At 38.3% G+C, this 23,004-nt stretch overlaps 2 protein-coding genes across 8 annotated transcripts in view; both read right to left on the bottom strand.

Moving 5' to 3' along the window:
• Window positions 1-6,589: 6,589 nt before the first annotated feature.
• Window positions 6,590-14,124, bottom strand: LOC115565982 (tumor necrosis factor receptor superfamily member 14-like; the record flags this gene model as incomplete). The annotated part of the gene is made up of 9 exons (XM_030391709.1): window positions 6,590-7,835; window positions 7,948-8,004; window positions 8,120-8,151; window positions 8,243-8,424; window positions 8,512-8,599; window positions 9,148-9,303; window positions 10,229-10,354; window positions 10,735-10,828; window positions 14,023-14,124. Coding segments are annotated over 8 exons (822 nt in total), but the record flags the coding sequence as incomplete, so codon positions are not given.
• Window positions 14,125-20,988: 6,864 nt separating this feature from the next.
• Window positions 20,989-23,004, bottom strand: part of LOC115565978 (tumor necrosis factor receptor superfamily member 14-like) — a 52,024-nt gene continuing 50,008 nt past the window's right edge. For all 7 annotated transcript variants that reach the window (XM_030391699.1, XM_030391700.1, XM_030391698.1 and 4 more), the window contains 4 exons: window positions 22,823-23,004; window positions 22,700-22,731; window positions 22,520-22,576; window positions 20,989-22,407 (listed from right to left, as the gene is read on the bottom strand). In XM_030391699.1, coding sequence (XP_030247559.1) covers window positions 22,390-22,407; window positions 22,520-22,576; window positions 22,700-22,731; window positions 22,823-23,004 — 289 coding nt within the window. In that variant the 3' untranslated portion in view covers window positions 20,989-22,389. The remainder of the gene's footprint in view (window positions 22,408-22,519; window positions 22,577-22,699; window positions 22,732-22,822) is intronic.

Here is a 23,004-nt window from a genome sequence, read left to right as displayed (position 1 = left end):
CTTTGCAGATGGTCCCAGTGTTGCACTCATCTGAAGGTGGACTGCACATAGAGTCAAATGTTTGTTGAAGGACAGCTTGTGTTGATGAAATTAGGTTGTGGGTTCTTGTCTAGCCGCCGGATGGTTTCATTCTTTTGGACCTTGTGGTTCCGCTACAGTTATCAGTAAATCTCTCTCTGGGTCTTAGGGCGTTTTCACACCTATAGTTCGTTTGCTCTGGTCCGAATCAGGGACCAACTTGTTACAATGTTGCATATTACCTCGAGTTTGGTTTGTGTTCACACAGCAGCATTTACAGGTGGACCAAAATGTGTGATGCGTGAGGAAACTGCTCTCTAATTGGTCTAAATTTCGAAAACGGGGCAGCAATTCAGCTGAATTTAGCACTGAGCAGACAGGAAGTCAAGCACTGAAACAACAACAATTTGACATCCGGTTACTTTTCAAAATAAAACACTCCGTGTTTACACCAGCACACAAATCTAAAAAAAGAGACAAACACAAGCTCTTCTTCTGATCCTCCGGTCGGGAACACTTCGTGTTGTTGTTTTTATGACACAGACCTATAACTGCGGTCGCGAGTGATCATGTGATTATCGCGGGAACTCCTTGGCCTCGCGACGCCAGCTGCCTACCATACTGCACCGTGTCCGACTCAAAACGCAACCGGGGGTTACCGGATGGCGGAGCAAAACACCTGATCGGGCCGTAACGCAGCGGACACGTATCCAGTGGAAATTCGGGGTTAAGCACTGATGCTTCCTGCAGTTGGGTCGGATCGAGTTTGGATCATGTTCTCACCACAAACGAACTGTAGCAGTTTGTTTGGAACCAGACCGAGACCTTGTTGAAGAGGTGGTCTCAGTCCGGTTCCAAACAAACTGGTACAGTTCGTTCGTGTTGTTGTTTTGTTCCGCACCCGAATGCGATTGATGTGTTCACACCTTCCCAAACGAAGTGCACCAAGGGGGTAAACGCTCCAGGGTTCGATTCAACCGAACTAAACAAATCAGGTTTGAAAACGCCCTTAGGGTCTAGGTGCGGTCAGATTCAAGCAGCTCGCCTCTCGACCCGCCCCCTCACAGAGGACAGGTAAAGTGCAACGAGCCAGGAACCAGAAAAAAGGCCTCTGCGTTATTTAATAGGGCTTATATAATATTTCTAAATAATAGTAGTAATGTCACTGATAAAAATGTAGATCGTGTTTACACCAGCACACAAATCTCAAAAAAGAGACAAATATAAATATATTGCAGGGTTAACAGTATCTCAGCTGTGTGTTGCACATTGTGATCTGACCTTCACACCGGGTCAAACTTCATTGATCTTCACAAAGATTAGCTTCGACCAGCAGCAACACTTATAAACACTTACAAAGCAACTTGTAATAAACAACATACTTATAATAAACGAGCCATGACGACACACTCTTCAACAGTATAACAATGTGTTAGCAGCGCTAAAGAAAATAAATAAAACACCGAACATACCGTATGACGAACAACACTGCAAACTCTGTGTCATAAATATGACAGGAAAAACGAGTTTTGTTTTCACCTTTCAAAATAAAGGTCTGTCATAAATGGACTAACCAAGTGCAAAGTAATTGTCATTGAACAGATATATCTTCAGCACTGCTTTTTAACTGTTTCTGACGGCACAGACAGATGACGTAGTCCTGATCACATGAGCATCAGATCAGAAAATATGTTGTGCTGATGGTAAATGAGAGAATGTAATGATAGTTATTGTTCCAATGATGGAATTTCAGCTAATAAAACTGTTTAATAACTGTTACGACAAAAGAGGTCTATCATAAACAGAGGAGTCAGAGTTGCAGCCAAAAAGAGAAACATTGAATTTATTAAGCAAACATCACAACATATTGCTGATGGGTCAGCTAAATGTACACAATGAAGGGAAGCCACGTAGACCCCACAAAGGCCCGTTCTAGGTGGCTCCAACCCTTAATCCTGAAAAAAACATCATGAAGGCTGAGGCTAACAGAAATAAAACAGAAAGTTAGACTACCTGACACCTCAGAAAACCCATAAGAAGTGAAGTAATGGAAACAGACCCCAGATTAGTCTGCTGCGGTGGAAGTAAGAGAGATAGGTTACTGCCCCCCTCTTGAGAATACAGGTTTATTCTCAATGTGATCAGTTACATCTGAAAAGAGAACACAAGATATTATGGGTCAACAACATGCAGAGAATAACCTGTGTAAGGGAGCATGGAACCATCACATTGGTATTTTCACTTTGGTTTGGCAGTGTCAGCTATCATACTGTAACATGTAAAGTTCAGAAAGGAGTGCTTGCTCAGCAGGACTGAGCCCGATATATTAAGACTTGTTCATTAAGAATGTTTCCCTGCCAATGTAAGTCATATCTCACTTGATGACATGCACAGTAGGGCAGTACTTCTTCTACGATCTTCGCACAATAACACCAAAGCAAAATACTTTGTTTGATTTGTCAGCCAGCTCACCTCCGATTGCCTCCACCACATATGCTTTTATTCTGAAGGGCTTGAAAAGCAGAAGCGATTAGAGCTCATGGGATTCCTCTCTTCTTTCGCTTTTTACTTGTGGGGCATTTCTTTTTTCTTTTTTCTTTTTCTTTTTTTTTTTTTGTTTGTTTTACCTTGTTCCACAATCCGTTAATTCTTCACAAACCCCCTGTTGGCTTCATGATATTAATGTATTTGCAAAAGTGAAAACTGTTGAATAGACAGACACCTTTTGGTCACCGTAAATTCTCATCAGCAGGAAGGCCCCCAGACTGTCTTGTGACATTCTGATAACTACTAACAGGATTCTGAAGCTGGATTCAGAGCATTTGGTTGCCGAGTTGCAGTGAAAATATTTTTAAACTTCCAGTTCCTTGGTCTCCAAGTTAAGAAGGTTCTTTTCTTTCTTACTTTCTTTCTTTCTTTCTTTCTTTCTTTCTTTCTTTTTTGATGAGTTTTGTCTTAAATTCCTGGGACAAGGCCTAACCCTGTAATTTTCACAAGCTGAAGATATTTTCATATTTTGCTCTGTGAAATACAACTGTAAACCCCACTTGTAAATTATAACATTTTTACATGTCTTTGAAAAGGCAGTTGCTCACAACTGGTTAAATAAATCTACAGGGGTTGTCGGGGACATTAAACATCAAGTAGCCACTACTATTCTGCTTTTATGCCACATGTCATACAACCATCTCTGGCCTTAATGCATTGCTTTAAGTGGTTTGTCTCCTAACCTACAGGTTAAGGTCTCTGGTAGCACATCTGGATAAGGTAGCAGCCATCACCAGAACACTGGAACATTAATAATGACAATGGTTTATATTAAATCAGACCGGCTTAAGCTTGTACACCAGATCAGACCAACTAAACGGTCCGTGTATCTTTTGGTCATTCGATTTTCATGTCAGAAACGGGTATTAAAAAACAAAAAACGAATGGTTATTTGATTTTCGTTTTAAAATACAAAAAATAAAATTGAAATACAAGGCGATTTTCTTTTTCATGGTCAAAAGGGGTTGGGTGAAATAAAAAAAATGTTTCGATTTTCATTTTCTATTTCATATAACAAAAAATAAAATCACTAGAAAACAGAAACGGAAAAAAGGCCTGTTTTTTCATATTCTGAGACCGGATGATGTCATTTACAGGACGGTGCTGTGTAGAACAAACAGTGTTTCATGCACCCATGATGAATAAGAAACACTTAATATCAAGTATCTTTACTGCACCAGTGTGGAGAAATGACAAAATAAGAGTCCCATATTTATGCCTCCAGATTGCATATTTTACGATATTTGAGGTGCTGTAAAAACACATTGCTTAATATTTCCTGACTTTTACACATACTATATACACTATACGTGATATCAAGCATTTTCACTGTACCAATGTTGAGAAATTCATCAATAAAATTCCCATATTTCTTCCTGGAGATTGCATATTTGACCGTATTTGAGCTACTGTAAAATCACTTTGCCCAATAATTCCTGGCTATGGGTGATATATCTGACTTCTACACATCTAAGAAGCATACTTGATATCAAGCATTTTTACTGTAGAAATTTGGAGAAATTCAAAAATAAAAGTCCCATATTTATACCTGGAGATTGCATATTTGACTATATCTGACCTACTTTAAGAACACTTGTAGAAGACAGATATATTACCCATAGCCAGGAATTATTGAGCAAAGTGTTTCTACATTATGTCAAATATATGAAAATATGAATCTGCAGATATAAATATGGGACTTTTATTGTTGAATTTCTCCACATTTGTGCACTGAAAATGCTTGATATCACGTACAGTTGTAGACTTAGATGTGCAGAAGTGAAATATACCATCCATAGCCAGGAAATATTGTCGAGCAAAGTGTTTTTACAATAGCTGAAATATATGAAAATATGCCACTTGGGGGTACAAATGTGGAATTTTATTGTTGAATTTCGCATTGGTACAGGGAAAATGCTTGATATCACGTATAGTTGTAGTCTTAGATGTGTAAAAGTCAAATATACCATCAGTAGCCAGGAAATATTGAGCAATGTGTTTTTACAGCACCTAAATATGGGACTCTTATTTTGGCACTTCTCCACAATGGTGCAGTAAAGATACTTGATATTAAGTGTTTCTTATTTATCATGGGCGCATGAAACACTTTATTGTGACATGTTGTATTTTAAATGTAGGTTAGGATAATAGCTTATTGTTCATAATACCTTTATTTTGAAAACCGAAAGTAAATGTGCTGTTTCTCCGCATTTATCATTCTGCTGAGAATACTTGTACACTCAAAATTTAAGTTTTTAAAAAACTAAATAAATATAAATAATAATATTTATAAAATTACTAGTAATTACTACTGACTACTAATCTCCGTCATTCATAAGCACGGATGAGGCCAGGTAGAAGGAGAGATTTGTCCCATCATGTTGAGGTTCATGACACAGCATCCGCCCTCTGATCCAGTAACTGGTTCTTATTTATGACAGGTACAGTTCAGTTTCAGTCAGTCTGGTGTTCAGAGTCAACCTTGAGCTCTGTGTGATCATAATGAAGATCAGTATACATGTTTCTTACAGTCTTTAGCATTTATTCCAGGGCTCTCTGTATGGTTAGAGGAAGAATAATCTTCATCTAGGCCATCATACAAAGTACAACACGTTGAAAATAGTACTCTGCTTTAATAGGTAAATAAATGGTCTGCATTTTTATAGCTGTAAAATTTTATTTTACATGTAAAATTGTGTGAATGGATGGCAGAATTGTAAACTCAATCTAAACATACCTTTGTCACAGAATGTGCAGGGGAAACATTTGCTCAACCCGTTGGGTAGGTTCATAAACGTACCATTGTCACATGGGCTGCCATCATAATTACTGTTTTATCCACTCTGCGAGGTGTCCTTAGATGACTTGGGATGCTTAATTATTGATGTTATTATCATTATTCAAAGTGTTTAATGTCATATGCACAGTAAGAGAACGTGTTTCTCTGTGCAATGAAATTCTTCCTTTGCTGTCAGGAGAATGCCAATTGTGTAATAAGAAATATATACAACACAAATATAGAAAATAAAGCAATTTTACAAAGCAGCATGTGATGAAGTAAGAAAAAAGCAACAACTATAATAATATTGTATTACAGTTGCTTGTCCTTATTGAAATTCGTTATTACTCTATAACAGCAGTACTCAAATACAAATCTTAAAGGGCCACAAAGATTTTTTTCAATGACTCAAAGGTCCATGTATTGAGGTTGGTCAGGCCACATGCAATAATACTGTATTTTATATATACATATATATATACATATATATATATATATATATATATATATATATATATAAACATGCGAACGGCTCCAAAAACGAAAGTGAACGTTAAAAATTGGGCTTGCAGCGAGTGACCCAGCTGTCTGTGTGTCGTTGGCATGGAGAAAGAATCAAAACAAAAAATGGAACAATATGCAATATGAATTAAAATACAGGGTTACATTATAAAGTAATTATCGACACCACAGCAGAAAGTCACAATGGTTATTATTACCTTGTTTTTGCATAATCAATAAAGGGTTGCCAAGTCTTGCTAAATTTGTCAACCGAGCCTTGTAGAGTGAATCTGATCTTTTCCAGCCTCAGGTGCTGCATAACATCTCTTATTAATATAGTGTAGGTTGGGGGTTGAGCCCACTTCCAGTTCAATAAAATTAATCTACGTGTGAGAAGGGTTATAAACCTCGCCATAGTTGAAGAGAGTCCTTTAAGAGGAGTGATCTAATGTTATTTGTAGAACTTCTAAACTGGTCACTCTAATACTCCTGTTTAGCATTTCTAAGAAAATGATTGAACTTATTCCTAAATGATTTGTATGTAGCATAGTTTAAAGGAGTAGGACTTTGTATGTATTTTTTATGCAATTTATTTTTCTTCAAGGCAGAGTTCAGTAGTAAAGCAACACTCATATGAATAACAGTAACAAAAACACTGCAGGCATGAACAAACCATGCAGTGTTTTTGTTACTGTTATTTATATGAGGAAAACATTGGTCAAAAACAGAATAAAACTTGGTAAAAAAAATAATCATAAGCTATATTTACATTCAAAGCCTCATATACAGCTTCCCAAGACAATTTTGCCAACATTTCTCTGAAGGTGTTGATATTCTTTTCATTGAACCTGCGAGATGGAATCTTCTTTGGTTCAGACATATTTGATTTACCACACAAGACAGAAAGCTGAAAAACCAGCATATGATCTGAGATATCTGTATAAAGAATACCAGATTTAGTAACATTAGAAAATGCATTAGTAAAAATGTTATCAATCAGTGTAGAGGATTTACTAGTTATTCTTGTGGGCTTGTTAATTAAAGGGTAGAAATAATTGGAGGAAGTTCATAAAATCATCAATGTGTTGTTTGATTTCCTCATTCAGAAGGTTGATATTAAAGTCACCTAGTAAATAACAAGGTTTATTCTCCTTGTCAACATGTTCCAATACCTCTAGCAGACCTTCTTTGAACTCGTTGATGTTGGTATTTGGAGGACGATATATACAACCTATAATCACTTTTTTTTTCTCTTTCAGGACAACAGTTTGAACCTCTAGAAAAACAGCTTCACTGTTGCAGTCTTGAAACTTCACTTCAAGATCAGTTCTTTGTTTAAAATCAAGACCCTTACGAACATATAGAGAAACTCCACTACCTCTACTTCCAATACATCTGTGTGTGGCTGAATAGCCAGCAATTTCAAATAGGGAGTTAATATCCTCTGTGAGCCATGTTTCAGTTAATGCAATAATTGAGAAGACGTGATTTAACATTATTAATAACAAGGTGGAAGGAGAGATTTGTCCCATCATGTTGAGGTTCATGACACAGCATCCGCCCTCTGATCCATCCGGTTCTTATTTATGACAGGCACAGTTCAGTTTCAGTCAGTCTGGTGTTCAGAGTCAACCTTGAGCTCTGTGTGATCATAATGAAGATCAGTGTATATGCTTCTTACAGTCTTTAGCATTTATTCCAGGGCTCTCTGTATGGTTAGAGGAAGAATAATCTTCATTTAGGTCATCATACAAAGTACAACACGGTGAAAATAGTACTCTGCTTTAATCCATCCAAAGGGAGCTGCAGTAGTCTGTGAACCCGCTCCAACAGCAGATCTTAGACAGAAGCTTCACACTGTCGTCTGCCCTGTCCTGACAGCAGATCTATAGTTACATAGTGCAGGTTCAGCTGGGACCGGTCTAATGTCTGTCCTCTCAAATACAATGTTCCTGCATCCTCCATCTGGACATTATGTTGCCGTCTCATTCTGTGGAGAAAAATATATCAAATTTAAACAGACACATGTTGTAGCCTCCATTCATAAAGTCGTCATAGAGTGTAGCTCAGTCCATGAACATTTCAATAAACGGCCATCTTACCTGCTGGTGTTGATGTTAGCATTGTTGTAATCTCTCTCCTTCCGTTTGTAAATTGTCCTGTTTTTGTGAAATATTGCTGATTAGTGACATTATTTCATTATTTAGCAGAAAACGCACAGTGCACACAGTGGAACAGACTTAGTGGTAACAGTTAAGTAGGTATAAAACATACCATTCTTCCATTCTCTTGGTTGCTTTTATTTTCTGTAATAAAACATTAACAAAACACCATATTAACAACATTGTGATGTGCCAGACTTTATTATTATTCATCAAAAACATGTCCAAATCATACCTGTGTTTAGACATCCTATCTTCTTTCTGTAAAGTAACAGTACAACTGCTGCTACAATCATTACTATTAAAAGCACTACAACAACGACCACAACTGCTGTCCTGTTTGCTGTTTGTTCTCCACATTCAGCATCAGTTGAAACAGTTCCTGGTTTTATCACTTGAAGATTTAATGTTTCACATCTGGAATGAAAGAGGGACATTGTGACGGACACTATGAAGTTACTGCAGTTGTAACACCTTAGGTCTCTGCTGTGAAGCTTTACTCACTGTGTGTGTGGCAGACAGGATGTAAAGGTTCCATCTGAATATGTTCCTTCACTGCAGCCCGAGCACTCAGTGTCTCTCTGCGCTGTTCCTGTACAAATGCAAATGATCTATGTTGAAACTAGCATAGATATACTATGAAAGGATCGAGGTTTAAAATGAATCGAAATCAGTACATTCCAACAGACCTGCTGGATTTATTTTCTCAGTGGATATATATATATAAAAAAAAAAAAACTATTTCTGAAGCAGACACCTTTGTATTGTTCCCAAAAAATCTTCAGCAAGTTTGTATGTTTCAGATCAAAATAATCTTGTGTCACAGTAGTAATGTTACACTAACTATCCTGACAGTCTTTGGTTTAGAAGCTGTTACTGTGCTGATATGCATGAGAACACTGTTTTCCTGGATGGAAAAAGACTTCTTAACAGAGGACCTTAAAGAGACTTTGGGTACTTTCAGTCAGTGGGTGAATAGAGGGGCAGCAGCAATGCACACTATCAGAAAGAATAAGTGCTTTTTGAACACTGAAGCATGTAAACCTATTCAAGCAGACTTACTGATACAATTTAGAACCTGAAAATGAGCTTAATATGTCCCATATAATAAAAGTATGAAGTCAGAACAAGAAAACCAACCATTGTGACGGATGTATTGTCCTGGTTTACAGCGTGTGTGTTCCTGTGCTGCCATACAGCCGTTCTCTGTAGAGTCCAGACAGAAGAATCCCTCCAGTGGTTCGCAAACTGTGTCTGACGTTGTTGTACATGACAGACTTATTTTCAAATTTGAACCTGCAACACACAGAGGTTACTTGTTGGGGCTGTTTGTTTGTTAGTTTTGGTTGTTATTTCTGCTAATAACAAGTAGTACTTTTTGTTTGATTATTCTAGATGTTGCTTTATTTAGATTAGAGCCTGAAAGCATTTTCTTTTGTCTAATGATTTCCTTCTTTAGCATATTTAGATGTTTATGTTAGTATTTTTGGGGGGTCATTTGGGTAATGCTGTGGGCACCCAAGGTTTCATAGGCAGAATGATAGGTCAAGGCCCATGATGCACCTGTGTCTGCCTATGAGGCATGTAGGATCCCTTTGTTCTTTGTTTCTTGGACAAAACCTCCAAAGAAAGGCACCCAAGATGCATTTGAATCAGATGCCAGAACCTCTTAGCTGGCTCCTTTGAAGGGGAAGCAGCAGCATCACTACTCTAAGCTCCCTCTGGAAGTCAAAGCTCCACCATCTACCTGTTAGGCTGAGCCCTGCCACCTTATTAAGGAACCCATTTTAGTCACTTGTATCTGCTATCACCGTAAGTAACTTTTTATGAATTTTGATTTAATTGGGGCTGGAGAAAGAAGTGATGGCAGTTACCATTAACCTTTTTACCAGTGAAATGACCAAAACAATGCCATGAAAACTCACAAGTGAATCCATCAAATGAGTAAAGTCAGGACATTTCAAGGTAGGAAATAGTTTTCATATTCATTTTGTACTTAAACTATGTTTTCATCAAAGCTTCCTTCATTTTTCACAATTACAGTCGTGCAGACATTTGGCATTCTATCTGTACTATATGTTGAGGTTAGTTGAAAGAGATCTTCAGTTTCTTGGTAAGAATTGCTTGGAATTGCCTTTATTTCTCAGAATGAGAATAGACTTGATTACTGCCTTAAATCTAGACTTGGTCATACTTCTACTAATATTTAGGAAATATCTACCTGCATCACAGTTTCCACAGGCAAAACACTGTTTTAATCCTGTAGGCCGATTCATGAAGGTCCCTTCAGTACAAGGCAGACAGGAAGTCCTACGGGTTTCGGCGCAGTCTGTTTTAACTCGATTGCCTATTAAAAAGAAAACAAGCATTTGTTTTAATGACATATAATTTTCTATTAGACGGAAAGATATAATATTAAGAGCATGGTGGTGGTTTTCACCAAGCCCATGTTTTGGGCTTGGTGAAACAATTTATTACAGTGTCATTCTTATTTCTACTTTACCACCAAAAAATGCTAAATAAAAACAAACTTTTAAAAAATATATGAAGTTCAGCTTGTTCTTCTACTGTTAAACACGAGTGAGATGCTAGCCCGTCACCGATACATTTCACTTGGGAACAGCAGCACACCAATGGTTCATTCAGGTAAGCACTGTTGGCACCTGGCAGTATAACAAAAGACTCCATATTTCACCAAAGTGAAACATCTGTTCAATAGGATCTTACCTGCAGGGCACATAGGACAGCAATCACTCCCTGTCAAATATTCAGATTGATGACATTTCAGGGTCTGTCCTCTGAAGACATACATCACAAGTATCTGTGAAGAGGACGGATGAATTAAGTAGAAAAACAAGAGTTACTCCATGAAATCACGTGTGAGGTCACATCCATGTCATTTGACAGCAGGTTATGAGGGTTACTTTAAAAATATACTGTGATACAGTAACTTATTAACTGTTAAACAATGTAATCAGTCATGTAAGTATCACAATATTAAATATTGTAACTTCGTCACTTGATTTATTGTTGGATTACCTCAGTACCAAACACAAACAAATGAATATCAATAGGATGACTTTCACATGCCATCTTAACAAAAATCTCTAAAAATACACACTTGTGTATTTGTCTTCACTTCAGACCAGAGTGATGTGTGAGACTGGTGACGTGTTGTCGAGATGTGTGTGAGACTGAAGATGTGTTGTCATTGTATGAGGCAAGAATAAGCTTGCTGATTTTCAAATCTTTCCTCATGTTATTCAAATATACATTTTTTGCTATAACTTGGGATCAGAATTTTAAATATTAATCTAATAGTCATTGATGAGTAAGTTTAATTGATGTTGGATATTTGTTAATCGTCTATAACAGGCTATTTCATTTAAGGTCAATACTCGCGGTACTGATGTAGACAAAAACAGGTAAGATCTGTGCAGGTTAATGATCCAGAAGATAGCAGCAGTGCAGCATCACATTAAGTGCTATTCAGGTCATCTGATGAAAATGCCTGTGTTTTTTCATATCGCAATACATATCGCAGGGTTAAAAAAAAAAAAAATCGCAATGTCATTTTTTTGCAATATCGTGCAGTATTACTTTCCACCTAGTTCACACCTTTGCACCAGTAGCCTGCTTTGTTTCAAAAACAGCTCCATCTCGACTTTAACACCACCTTCCCTCTTCCTGTTCAGAGGATAAAGGCAGGGCAGCTGTATAAAACCTTGTTGATGAACACAAATAACTTCTCCATTTTCTTTTCTTGACACAACAATGTTGTAGATTGATCAATAAGAGACAGCAAATAGAAAAAAGGTGTACAAAAAGAAGGAAATTAAGGAGAGGAGGAGAAAATAGAAGCTTTGCGTAATAACAAATTACCAGTACCAGTGATGGTAATAGTGCAGGTTTTCCTTTCATTGTATACAGCTGGATCACAGTTTTTATGGGCTCAAGATGTCATCTCACTGAGTTTTGTGATATAGTAAGATGTAAAATCCAAAAGGAGGACACCATCTGAAAACTTAAAGAAAACATAGAATCCATGCAGAAATTAAATAACTGCTAAGCAAACAGTTTATTCTGAGCATTCTGCAATGATCAGACATCCTAAATGTCATGTAAATGATAAACCTAGTTAACGCAGTGAGAATTAAAAGCAGCCTGAGTGATTGTTTTAAAGAAGACTGCACACTCAAACACTGAACTATAAAATCAATTAAAGCTGCAAGCAGCGATGAACGGGCCCTCGTATGCGTGCACGTCGGGCTGCGGTGCCGTCGGATTGCACGCTCACCTGTTGATTGCGTGTCATAATGGGGAGAAAACAAGCAGGTATGAGGTAGGATAAAGCTTTTCAGAACTTTTCATGTTCAAGGTAAGACGATGATACTGATGACTGTGAAGTCTGTTGTGTTAAATCTGTAGGAGGATGTCATTAAAGTATGAGGATTGGAAATATTTGAAAATGGTGGCCAAAATCAAAATGGCCGACTTACTATTGCTGCAGAGACTTTTTTAGGGCAACACCCTCTATATTCCTGTGAAATTTGGCAGAGATAGGAAATTGTATCTTGAAGTTATGAGGACTTGATGCTTAATGGCGAAGGAAAAAAATGGATGACACCGTCCCGCCCACCAGGTATGACGTAGCTGAAAGCTTTCCATAACTTTTCATCTTCAAGGCATGAGGATGATACTGAGTTAATATGAAGACTGTGGTGTTAAAGTTCTAGGAGGAGATAATTTTCAAAAGAGGCATGAATTTGTGAAAAATAGCGTTTCACATCAACATGGCTGACTTTCTGTTGGAGTGACGGTATCGGTCCAAGAGGGTTTTTTTTGTGAGTCTGCTATCCTGTGACGTATATTCCAAATTTGGTGAATATTTTGAGGCCAGTGGTGACAAAGAGTCAACTTTTTCAGGACCTCTGTAAAACTAGAATGGCACTCAGTAGAACAGATGCCTCTGCTAAGGCCCGATAGTCCCTTTAAATAAATCTTCTAGTCTAATCCAATATCAAACTCAATAGCCCTCTATCACTTTAAATTCTAAACCACCCATGAAATGCTTTACCATAATCTAAGCTCTAGGATCTTGCAAATCTATGATCTGAATCAAACTGTACTCCCTCATATAACAGCCACCTAAACATGCCTGACTTTTTTTTTATCATAGGTTCATGAAGTATAACCTGAGAAATGATCAAAAATGTCGCCCTATCTTGCAACGTAAAAGTCAGCAAGAAAACAATCCCGGATGTGTTCCTTTACCTGGCTCCTAGGGAGCCTGTTCTACCTCTGCTCCACTACCCTGCCTCTCTGCTCTACCTAATGAGCCCAGAGACACTGCGGCTCAGACAGCCAAAGTGTCACTAGACAACCTAGCTGGCCATTTCTTGTCTCTTTTGTTGTATGATTAAACATAAAATTAATTGTGGCCCATGTCTCCCCTCTTCTAGTTGTACAGTGGGGCTACCCAAGCACTATGGCTGTCAATTTTTTTCAAAAATTAAGCTTGACTGAATTTGAAATGACATGCAATTCCTTCAAATGAATATCAATCCTCTCAGCACTACCGAAGGAGCCTAGAGACATAAACCAAAGGGATCCCAAACCAGATTTCCTTCTCAGAAGAAGCAGTTAAGTAAATAATAGACGGAATTGAATACTTTTGTACTATCTCTTTTTTGTTGCACTTTGTAGATGGTCCCAGCATTGCACTCATCTGAAGGTGGACTGCACATAGAGTCAAATGTTTGTTGAAGGACAACTTGTGTTGATGAAATCAGGTCGTGGGTTCTTATCTACATTACTACGGTTGGAAAGAGGAATCGTTTGTGTTTGGACTATGTTTTACTTATCCATTAATGATCTGGAAAGATGGAATTTGTCAATATATTTCAAACTAACCAAAGTCAGATAAGAAACAATAACATTAACATTAGCCAACACTTGCCAGCTAATGTGAAAAGAGTATTTTCTGCCTCCATGGTATAAAATTATCTCACTTACATCGTTGATCAAACAGTTTTCTCTGATCTTTCTGATGTCCACAGTAGAGGCCGTTTCTCCTCCGGCCTGCTGTGTTTGGTCCCTCAGATTCTTGCCAGTTCCTTACTGCTGTAAACGGAGTAAACAGATCTGTTTCAATCATGTGAAAAAAAAACACTAAGAAAACAAACAAAATATCCACAACATATTATGTTTGACATTATCCCCAGATATTATAGGAAAAGAAAAAAGCTGCTGTATTCAACCTGTTAAGAAAGTTCTACTGAGTTCTATAGAATCAACTTACCAGTGACACTGAGCCGGCATTTGTCAAAGCTACACCGGGACAAACTTCATTGATCTAACTTCACAAAGATTAGCTTCGACCAGTAGCAACACTTGTAAACACTTTCAAAGCAACTTGTAATAAACAACATACGTATAATAAACGAGCCATGACGACACACACTTCAACAGTGTAACAATGTGTTAGCAGCTTTAAAGAAAATAAATGAAATACAGAACATACCGTATGACGAACAATACTGCGCACTTTGTGTCCTAAACATGAAAGGAAGGACGGGACGAGTTTTTTTTCACCTTTGAAAATAAAGGTCTGTCTGTCTGTAACCTGAACCTTTGAGCTCTAATCTCTTTCGCTTTTCAAGCCCTTCAGAATAAAAGCACATGTAGCAATTGGAGGTGACCTGGCTGACAAATTAAACAGAAAGTATTGTTTTTTGGTGTTATTATGTGAAGATCGTAGAAGAAGTACTGCCCTACTGTGCATGTCATCAAGTGAGGTATGACTTACATTGGCAGGGAAACATTCTTAATGAACAAGTCTCAATATATCAGTCTCAGTCCTGCTGAATAAGCACTCAAGAAGGATGATACTGACCAAACACGTCTTCTGTGTCGACAGTGCCTTGCATCTGTTGCCACAATGAGAGGTAACACAACTGATTTGTTTGACCATTTATGTCAACCTGATGTGATGTCCCACACAGCTCAGTACGACAAAAAGAAGATCGGTGCAGGGTAATTGTCCAGAAGATGGCAGCAGTGCAGATTACCATAAAGTGCTATTCAGGTCCTTTGACGAAAATTCCTGTATTTTTCCAGATTCCAGTATTTTTCAGTGAAAAAGAAGATCAGTGCAGGTTAATTGTCCAGAAGATAGCAGCAGTGCAGCATACCATAAAGTGCTGTTCAGGTCATCTGGTGAAAATTCCTGTATTTTTCCGTATCGCAATATATATCGCAGGGTTAACAAAAGTATCTCAGCTGTGTGTTGCACATTGTAGGATCTGACCTTCACACCGGGACAAACTTCATTGATCTAACTTCACAAAGATTAGCTTCGACCAGTAGCAACACTTGTAAACACTTTCAAAGCAACTTGTAATAAACAACATACGTATAATAAACGAGCCATGACGACACACTCTTCAATAGTGTAACAATGTGTTAGCAGCTTTAAAGAAAATAAATGAAATACAGAACATACCGTATGACGAACAATACTGCGCACTTTGTGTCCTAAACATGAAAGGAAGGACTGGACGAGTTTTTTTTCACCTTTGAAAATAAAGGTCTGTCTGTCTGTAACCTGAACCTTTGAGCTCTAGTCTCTTTCGCTTTTCAAGCCCTTCAGAATAAAAGCACATGTAGCAATTGGAGGTGACCTGGCTGACAAATTAAACAGAAAGTATTGTTTTTTGGTGTTATTATGTGAAGATCGTAGAAGAAGTACTGCCCTACTGTGCATGTCATCAAGTGAGATATGACTTACATTGGCAGGGAAACATTCTTAATGAACAAGTCTCAATATATCAGTCTCAGTCCTGCTGAATAAGCACTCCTTTCTGAACTTTACATCTTACAGTATGATAGCTGACACTGCCAAACCAAAGTGAAAATATCAACGTTATCACTCCATGCTCCTTCATACAGGTTATTCTCTTCATGTTGTTGACCCATAATATCTTGTGTTCTCTTTTCAGATGTTAGCGGTCGAAAAAATCGCCGAAAAGGAAGACTTGGTGCCAAAAAGTAAAGCAAAGTCAGTTATCTGGAATTATTTCAGCAACAAGAAGGATGATACTGACCAAACACGTCTTCTGTGTCGACAGTGCCTTGCATCTGTTGCCACAATGAGAGGTAACACGACTGATTTGTTTGACCATTTATGTCAACCTGATGTGATGTCCCACACAGCTCAGTACGACAAAAAGAAGATCGGTGCAGGGTAATTGTCCAGAAGATGGCAGCAGTGCAGATTACCATAAAGTGCTATTCAGGTCCTTTGACGAAAATTCCTGTATTTTTCCAGATTCCAGTATTTTTCAGTGAAAAAGAAGATCAGTGCAGGTTAATTGTCCAGAAGATAGCAGCAGTGCAGCATACCATAAAGTGCTGTTCAGGTCATCTGGTGAAAATTCCTGTATTTTTCCTTATCGCAATATATATCGCAGGGTTAACAAAAGTATCTCAGCTGTGTGTTGCACATTGTAGGATCTGACCTTCACACCGGGACAAACTTCATTGATCTAACTTCACAAAGATTAGCTTCGACCAGTAGCAACACTTGTAAACACTTTCAAAGCAACTTGTAATAAACAACATACGTATAATAAACGAGCCATGACGACTCACACTTCAACAGTGTAACAATGTGTTAGCAGCTTTAAATAAAATAAATAAAATACCGGACATACTGTATGACGAACAAAACTGTGCACTTTTTGTCCTAAACATGAAAGGTATGGCAAGCCGTTTTACCATTTAATCGAACCACACTCCTATCTGTAATTGCATTTTAGATAGCCATAATAGCATTTCTTCTAGTCAAAATTGTATTCTTACTAGTCAGAATGGTAATTAAAGATATCCGCAATAACATTCTTACTAGTAGAAATGTTATTTTAAGATATCTACAACTTTGATTGTACTAGTCAAAACTGAATTTAAGATATCTAAAAAGCCATAAAAAGTATAAGTGGCCATTTTAACATTTATTAGCTAGACTGGATATGTATTGCAGATATCTGTAATTCAATTCTTCCTAGTCAAAAAGAACATTTCAGATATCCACAATGACATTCTTCCTATCCACAATTGTCACTGTCAAAACCCATAATAAGAAGTGAAGTAATGGAAACAGACCCCAGATTAGTCTGCTGCGGTGGAAGTAAGAGAGATAAGGTTACTGCCCCCTCTTTACAGGTTTATTCTCAATGTGACCAGTTACATCTGAAAAGAGAACACAAGATATTATGGGTCAACAACATGCAGAGAATAACCTGTGTAAGGGAGCATGGAACGATAACATTGGTATTTTCACTTTGGTTTGGCAGTGTCAGCTGTCATACTGTAAGATGTAAAGTTCAGAAAGGAGTCCTTGTTCAGCAGGACTGAGCCTGATATATTGAGACTTGTTCATTAATAATGTTTCCCTGCAAATGTAAGTCATATCTCACTTGATGACATGCACAGTAGGACAGTACTTCTTCTACGATCTTCACAGAATAGCGAGCAGGAGCGGCAGATTTAACTGCAGCAAAGGAGACGGCAGCTTCAAACAGTACCGGCAGATGATCGGAAAACACATTGTGACAGATTTCTATGTTTGACACAGACAAACCATGACAGAGGACAAGGTCTAATGTGTGTCCATGTTCATGTGTGGGACCAGACACACGCTGCTCCAAATTAAAAGAGGCTTAAAAAGTCCTTCACCAACGGTTTATCTGGACAGCACACATGAATGTTAAAATCCCCTACAAGGAGGACACGATTGTATTTAGGCATAATTTCAGCCAGAAGATCAGAGAAGTCATTTAGGAAGTCTTATTATATTTGGGCGGTCGGTAGATGACGGCACACAGCACCGGGTCGGAGCGACACACCTCAAATACATTTGCTTCAAAGCTGGAAAAAGAGGATGAGACAGCGGGCTGCCTACAATTACCTGCCTACGACCGCGGGGAGTTTAAATAAGAACAGCCGGCCGGCAGAAGTTCGATCAGGGGGCTGCACTCACCGGCACCGATCCACGTCTCTGTCACACAGAGGAAGTCCAGGCCACGGGAGTTGAGAAAGTCCCTCAGGATAAACGTTTTGTTTACCAGTGATCTGGCGTTCACCAGGTCGAACCTGGCGGGAGCCAGAGGCCTCAGTTCGGCAAGTCGCGAAGCCCGTAGCAGCGTCCTCAGGAGCGGGGGTTCACGCCACGCTGAGAAAGCCGAAGAGGGCAGGTGCGACGGGGCCGGAGTCCCTCAAACGAGCCGGCGACAGGTACGAGGCAGGCATCGATGGGATCCAGGAAACGCCGAGGCAAGGCGAAGGGATGAATACGTCCATGTCCTGTCCGGGAAATGGACGAAGATTGTGCCAGCCAGACTTTCAGCTTCACCAGCCGGCCGCCGCGTTTGCCGCCGAGGAGGTGGAGCAGAGGCCCGGCACAGGTGAGTCGGAATCCCCGCTAGTGGCGGGGGCACAGTTTTCTGCCCACTATGCTTAAATGCACGTAACTCTCCGACATTATGTCGAAGATTCAAAAGAGCCTGGCGATCATACACCAGCAGAGACTCGATCTGATTAGTGGAGCAGGCGGCCAGCAACACACAGCGGCGCCACCTTCCATTATAGCTACCTTATAGCGACCTACAAATTCAATGGGAAATATCAGATTATGATTTCTTTCTGAACTGCATTCTAAGTGTACATGTACAAATAAAAACACTGAATAATCGTTGAAAAGCAACACAAAAGGGAAATGAAACTGCATAATCATACCTGAAATGTAAGTAGGCCTACTTGTGAACGTCCTTCAACCAGCGTTCACTGAGAATAATTTCAGACAAAACTTCATGGGCAGCAGACCCCTTCCCTATCCACTCCATTTCTCTGTCTTCCTCCAAGGGACCATGTTGACAGGCATCGAGGGACCACTCATGCTCTCCTGTGACATGGTGCAGACAGTAGCAAATATGACAAAAAGTCACTTTAACACACCTTTAACTAGAGCAATTCAATATTAATTACTATGGTCAATACTACTACCATATTAATTATCTATAATTAAACGCTATAAAAATGTTTATTTCTGTGGGACAATCACAGCTCTATACAAACAACACTTTTTCCCATATGGGGTAACTTTTCAGCAAACAAGTCAACCAAGCAGCACATTCAGGGCTCCAGGTTGCAACTGTTCTGTTCACGCATGCATCGAAAAATCAGTCAAAAGCAACTCAATACTTTCATTAGTAGAACTGGTGTGACAAATCTTCTGTAGGACAGATTAAAACAATGTAGTAAAACCATTTTTCATGAACACCAACTGGGTGTGAAGACTGTTGCCTTTGCACAAATCCCAGCCTATGAACATATTTTCTGTAGATTATTCTGTCAGCATATAGCCAAATTTTGTGTGCATCTTGCACATGTGGTATTGATTATTATTCCGTCATGAGAAAAACAATCAATCCCACAGTGAGAAAAGCTGTGGTGTCAGACCAATCCAAAACTGACATGCTTGCTACTGTTTCACCTGTCACCAGTCCTAAAGTGCCTCATCCAAATTGTTTCCAGTGGTAACACCTTTTTTCTGCCTCTCCCACCTGAGGGCAGGTGCAAGAGGCGACCCATTACCAGATCATCATAGCTGAAAAAGGATATTCAGTGTATTCAGTGTGTGTGTGTGTGTTTTGTTTTTTTGTGTGTTACCTCAGCCATGTAGTCTTATTAACACTATTACCTGTGCATTTATGAGTGCATGTGAATGTGTGTGTACTTTTACTAATACAATTGTTTATTTTTATTTTACATGTAAAATTGTGTGAATGGATGGCAGAATTGTAAACTCAATCTAAACATATCTTCGTCACAGAATGTGCAGGGGAAACATTTGCTCAACCCGTTGGGTAGGTTCATAAACGTACCATTGTCACATGGGCTGCCATCATAATTACTGTTTTATCCAGCTTTGCGAGGTGTCCTAAGATGACTTGGGATGCTTAATTATTGATGTTATATTCATTATTCAAAGTGTTTAATGTCATATGCACAGTGAGAGAACATGTTTCTCTGTACAATGAAATTCTTCCTTTGCTGTCAGCAGAGTGCCAATTATGTAATAAGAAATATATACAACACAAATATAGAAAATAAAGCAATTTTACAAAGCAGCATGTGATGAAGAAAAAAGCAACAACTATAATAATATTGTATTACAGTTGCTTGAACTTAATGAAATTCGTTATTACTCTATAACAGCAGTACTCAAATACAAATCTTAAAGGGCCACAAAGATTTTTGTATCCATGTCGATGTATCGAGGTCAGCCAGGCCACATCATGCAATAATACTGTAATGCATACTGTAATATGCAATACTACATATATATATATATTCAAAACAAAATGTCCTTTTCATTCAAAAAAACAACAAAAATATTAACTAAAACAAAAAGTCTCTTAGTGAGCACTCTGTTGCTTTTTGTTGTGTCATAGAATCCTGCTTACAGCTTGATATGACGATTTCAGTGCATTAACTTTTGTTGTTCTTACGTCTGAATTTTGAGGAAATGTCTCTTCAAAATTCCTATGCTTTGTCTCATAATGTTGTTTCAATTGGAAATCCTCATCACAGCTACAGTCTCCAGGCATACTAAGCACATGGGTCTTGTGCTGGTTGGAGGGAGAATTAATGCACATTTTTCAGTCCATTCTTCTTCAAGTTGCCGATTTTCACTGTCCACTTTTCTTTTAGCAGTGCAACAGGCTCCTGCAGCCGGCAAAATGTCAACATGCGAACTGCTCCAAAAACGAAAGTGAACGTCAATAATTGCGCTTGCAGCGAGTGACCCAGCTGTCTGTGTCGCGTTGGCATGGAGAAAGAATCAAAACAAAAAATGGAACAATATGTAATATGAATTAAAATACAGGGTTACATTATAAAGTAATTATCGACACCACAGCAGAAAGTCACAATGGTTATTATTACCTTGTTTTTGCATAATCAATAAAGGGTTGCCAAGTCTTGTTAAATTTGTCAACCGAGCCTTGTAGAGTGAATCTGATCTTTTCCAGCCTCAGGTGCTGCATAACATCTCTTATTAATATAGTGTAGGTTGGGGGTTGAGCCCACTTCCAGTTCAATAAAATTAATCTACGTGTGAGAAGGGTTATAAACCTCGCCATAGTTGAAGAGAATCCTTTAAGAGGAGAGATCTAATGTTATTTGTAGAACTTCTAAATTGGTCACTATAATACTCCTGTTTAGCATTTCTAAGAAAATGATTGTACTTATTCCTAAATGATTTGTATGTAGCATAGTTTAAAGGAGTAGGACTTTGTATGTATTTTTTATACAATTTATTTTTCTTCAAGGCAGATTTTCTAAGTTAGTAAGTAAGTTAGTAAGTAAGTAACAGTAACAAAAACACTGCAGGCATGAACAAACCATGGTTCATGCCTGCAGTGTTTTTGTTACTGTTATTTATATGAGGAAAACATTGGTCAAAAACAGAATAAAACTTGGTAAAAAAATAATCATAAGCTATATTTACATTCAAAGCCTCACATACAGCTTCCCAAGACAATTTTGCCAACATTTCTCTGAAGGTGTTGATATTCTTTTCATTGAACCTGCGAGATGGAATCTTCTTTGGTTCAGACATATTTGATTTACCACACAAGACAGAAAGCTGAAAAACCAGCATATGATCTGAGATATCTGTATAAAGAATACCAGATTGAGTAACATTAGAAAATGCATTAGTAAAAATGTTATCAATCAGTGTAGAGGATTTACTAGTTATTCTTGTGGGCTTGTTAATTAAAGGGAAGAAATAATTGGAGGACAGTAAGTTCAATGCAATAATTGAGAAGACGTGATTTAACATTATTAATAACAAGGTGGAAGGAGAGATTTGTCCCATCATGTTGAGGTTCATGACACAGCATCCGCCCTCTGATCCATCCGGTTCTTATTTATGACAGGTACAGTTCAGTTTCAGTCAGTCTGGTGCTCAGAGTCAACCTTGAGCTCTGTGTGATCGTAATTAAGATCAGTGTATATGCTTCTTACAGTCTTTAGCATTTATTCCAGGGCTCTCTGTATGGTTAGAAGAAGAATAATCTTCATCTAGGTCATCATACAAAGTACAACACAGTGAAAATAGTACTCTGCTTTAATCCATCCAAAGGGAGCTGCAGTAGTCTGTGAACCCGCTCCAACAGCAGATCTTAGCCAGAAGCTTCACACTGTCATCTGCCCTGTCCTGACAGCAGATGCATAGTTACATAGTGCAGGTTCAGCTGGGACTCATTTAATGTCTGTCCTCTCAAATACAATGTTCCTGCATCCTCCATCTGGACATTATGTTGCCGTCTCATCCTGTGGAGAAAAATATATTAAATTTAAACAGACACATGTTGTAGCCTCCATTCATAAAGTCATCATAGAGTGTAGCTCAGTCCATGAACATTTCAATAAACTGCCTTCTTACCTGCTGGTGTTGATGTCCACATTGCTGTAATCTCTCTACTTCCACTGGTAAATTGTCCTGTTTTTGTGAAATATTGCCGATTAGTGACATTATTTCATTATTTAGCAGAAAACATACAACTGTACAGTGCACACAGTGGAACAGACTTAGTGGTAACAGTTAAGTAGGTATAAAACATACCATTCTTCCATTCTTTTTGATCCTTTTAATTGCTGTTATAAAACATTAACAAAACACCATATTAACAACATTGTGATGTGCCAGACTTTATTATTATTCATCAAAAACATGTCCAAATCATACCTGTGTTTAGACGTGCTTTCTTCTTTATGTGAAGGAGCATTACAGGTGCTGCTACAATCGCTACTATTAAAAGCACTACAACGCCGACCACAACTGCTGTCCAGTTTGCTGTTTGTTCTCCACATTCAGCATCAGTTGAAACAGTTCCTGGTTTTATCACTTGAAGATTTAATGTTTCACAT

This window comes from Sparus aurata, chromosome 16 (assembly GCF_900880675.1).
Source record: "Sparus aurata chromosome 16, fSpaAur1.1, whole genome shotgun sequence".
NCBI classification, from domain to species: Eukaryota; Metazoa; Chordata; class Actinopteri; order Spariformes; family Sparidae; genus Sparus; species Sparus aurata.
The sequence above is the reverse complement of the archived record's forward strand: the minus strand, read 5'-3'. Positions and strand labels throughout refer to the sequence as shown.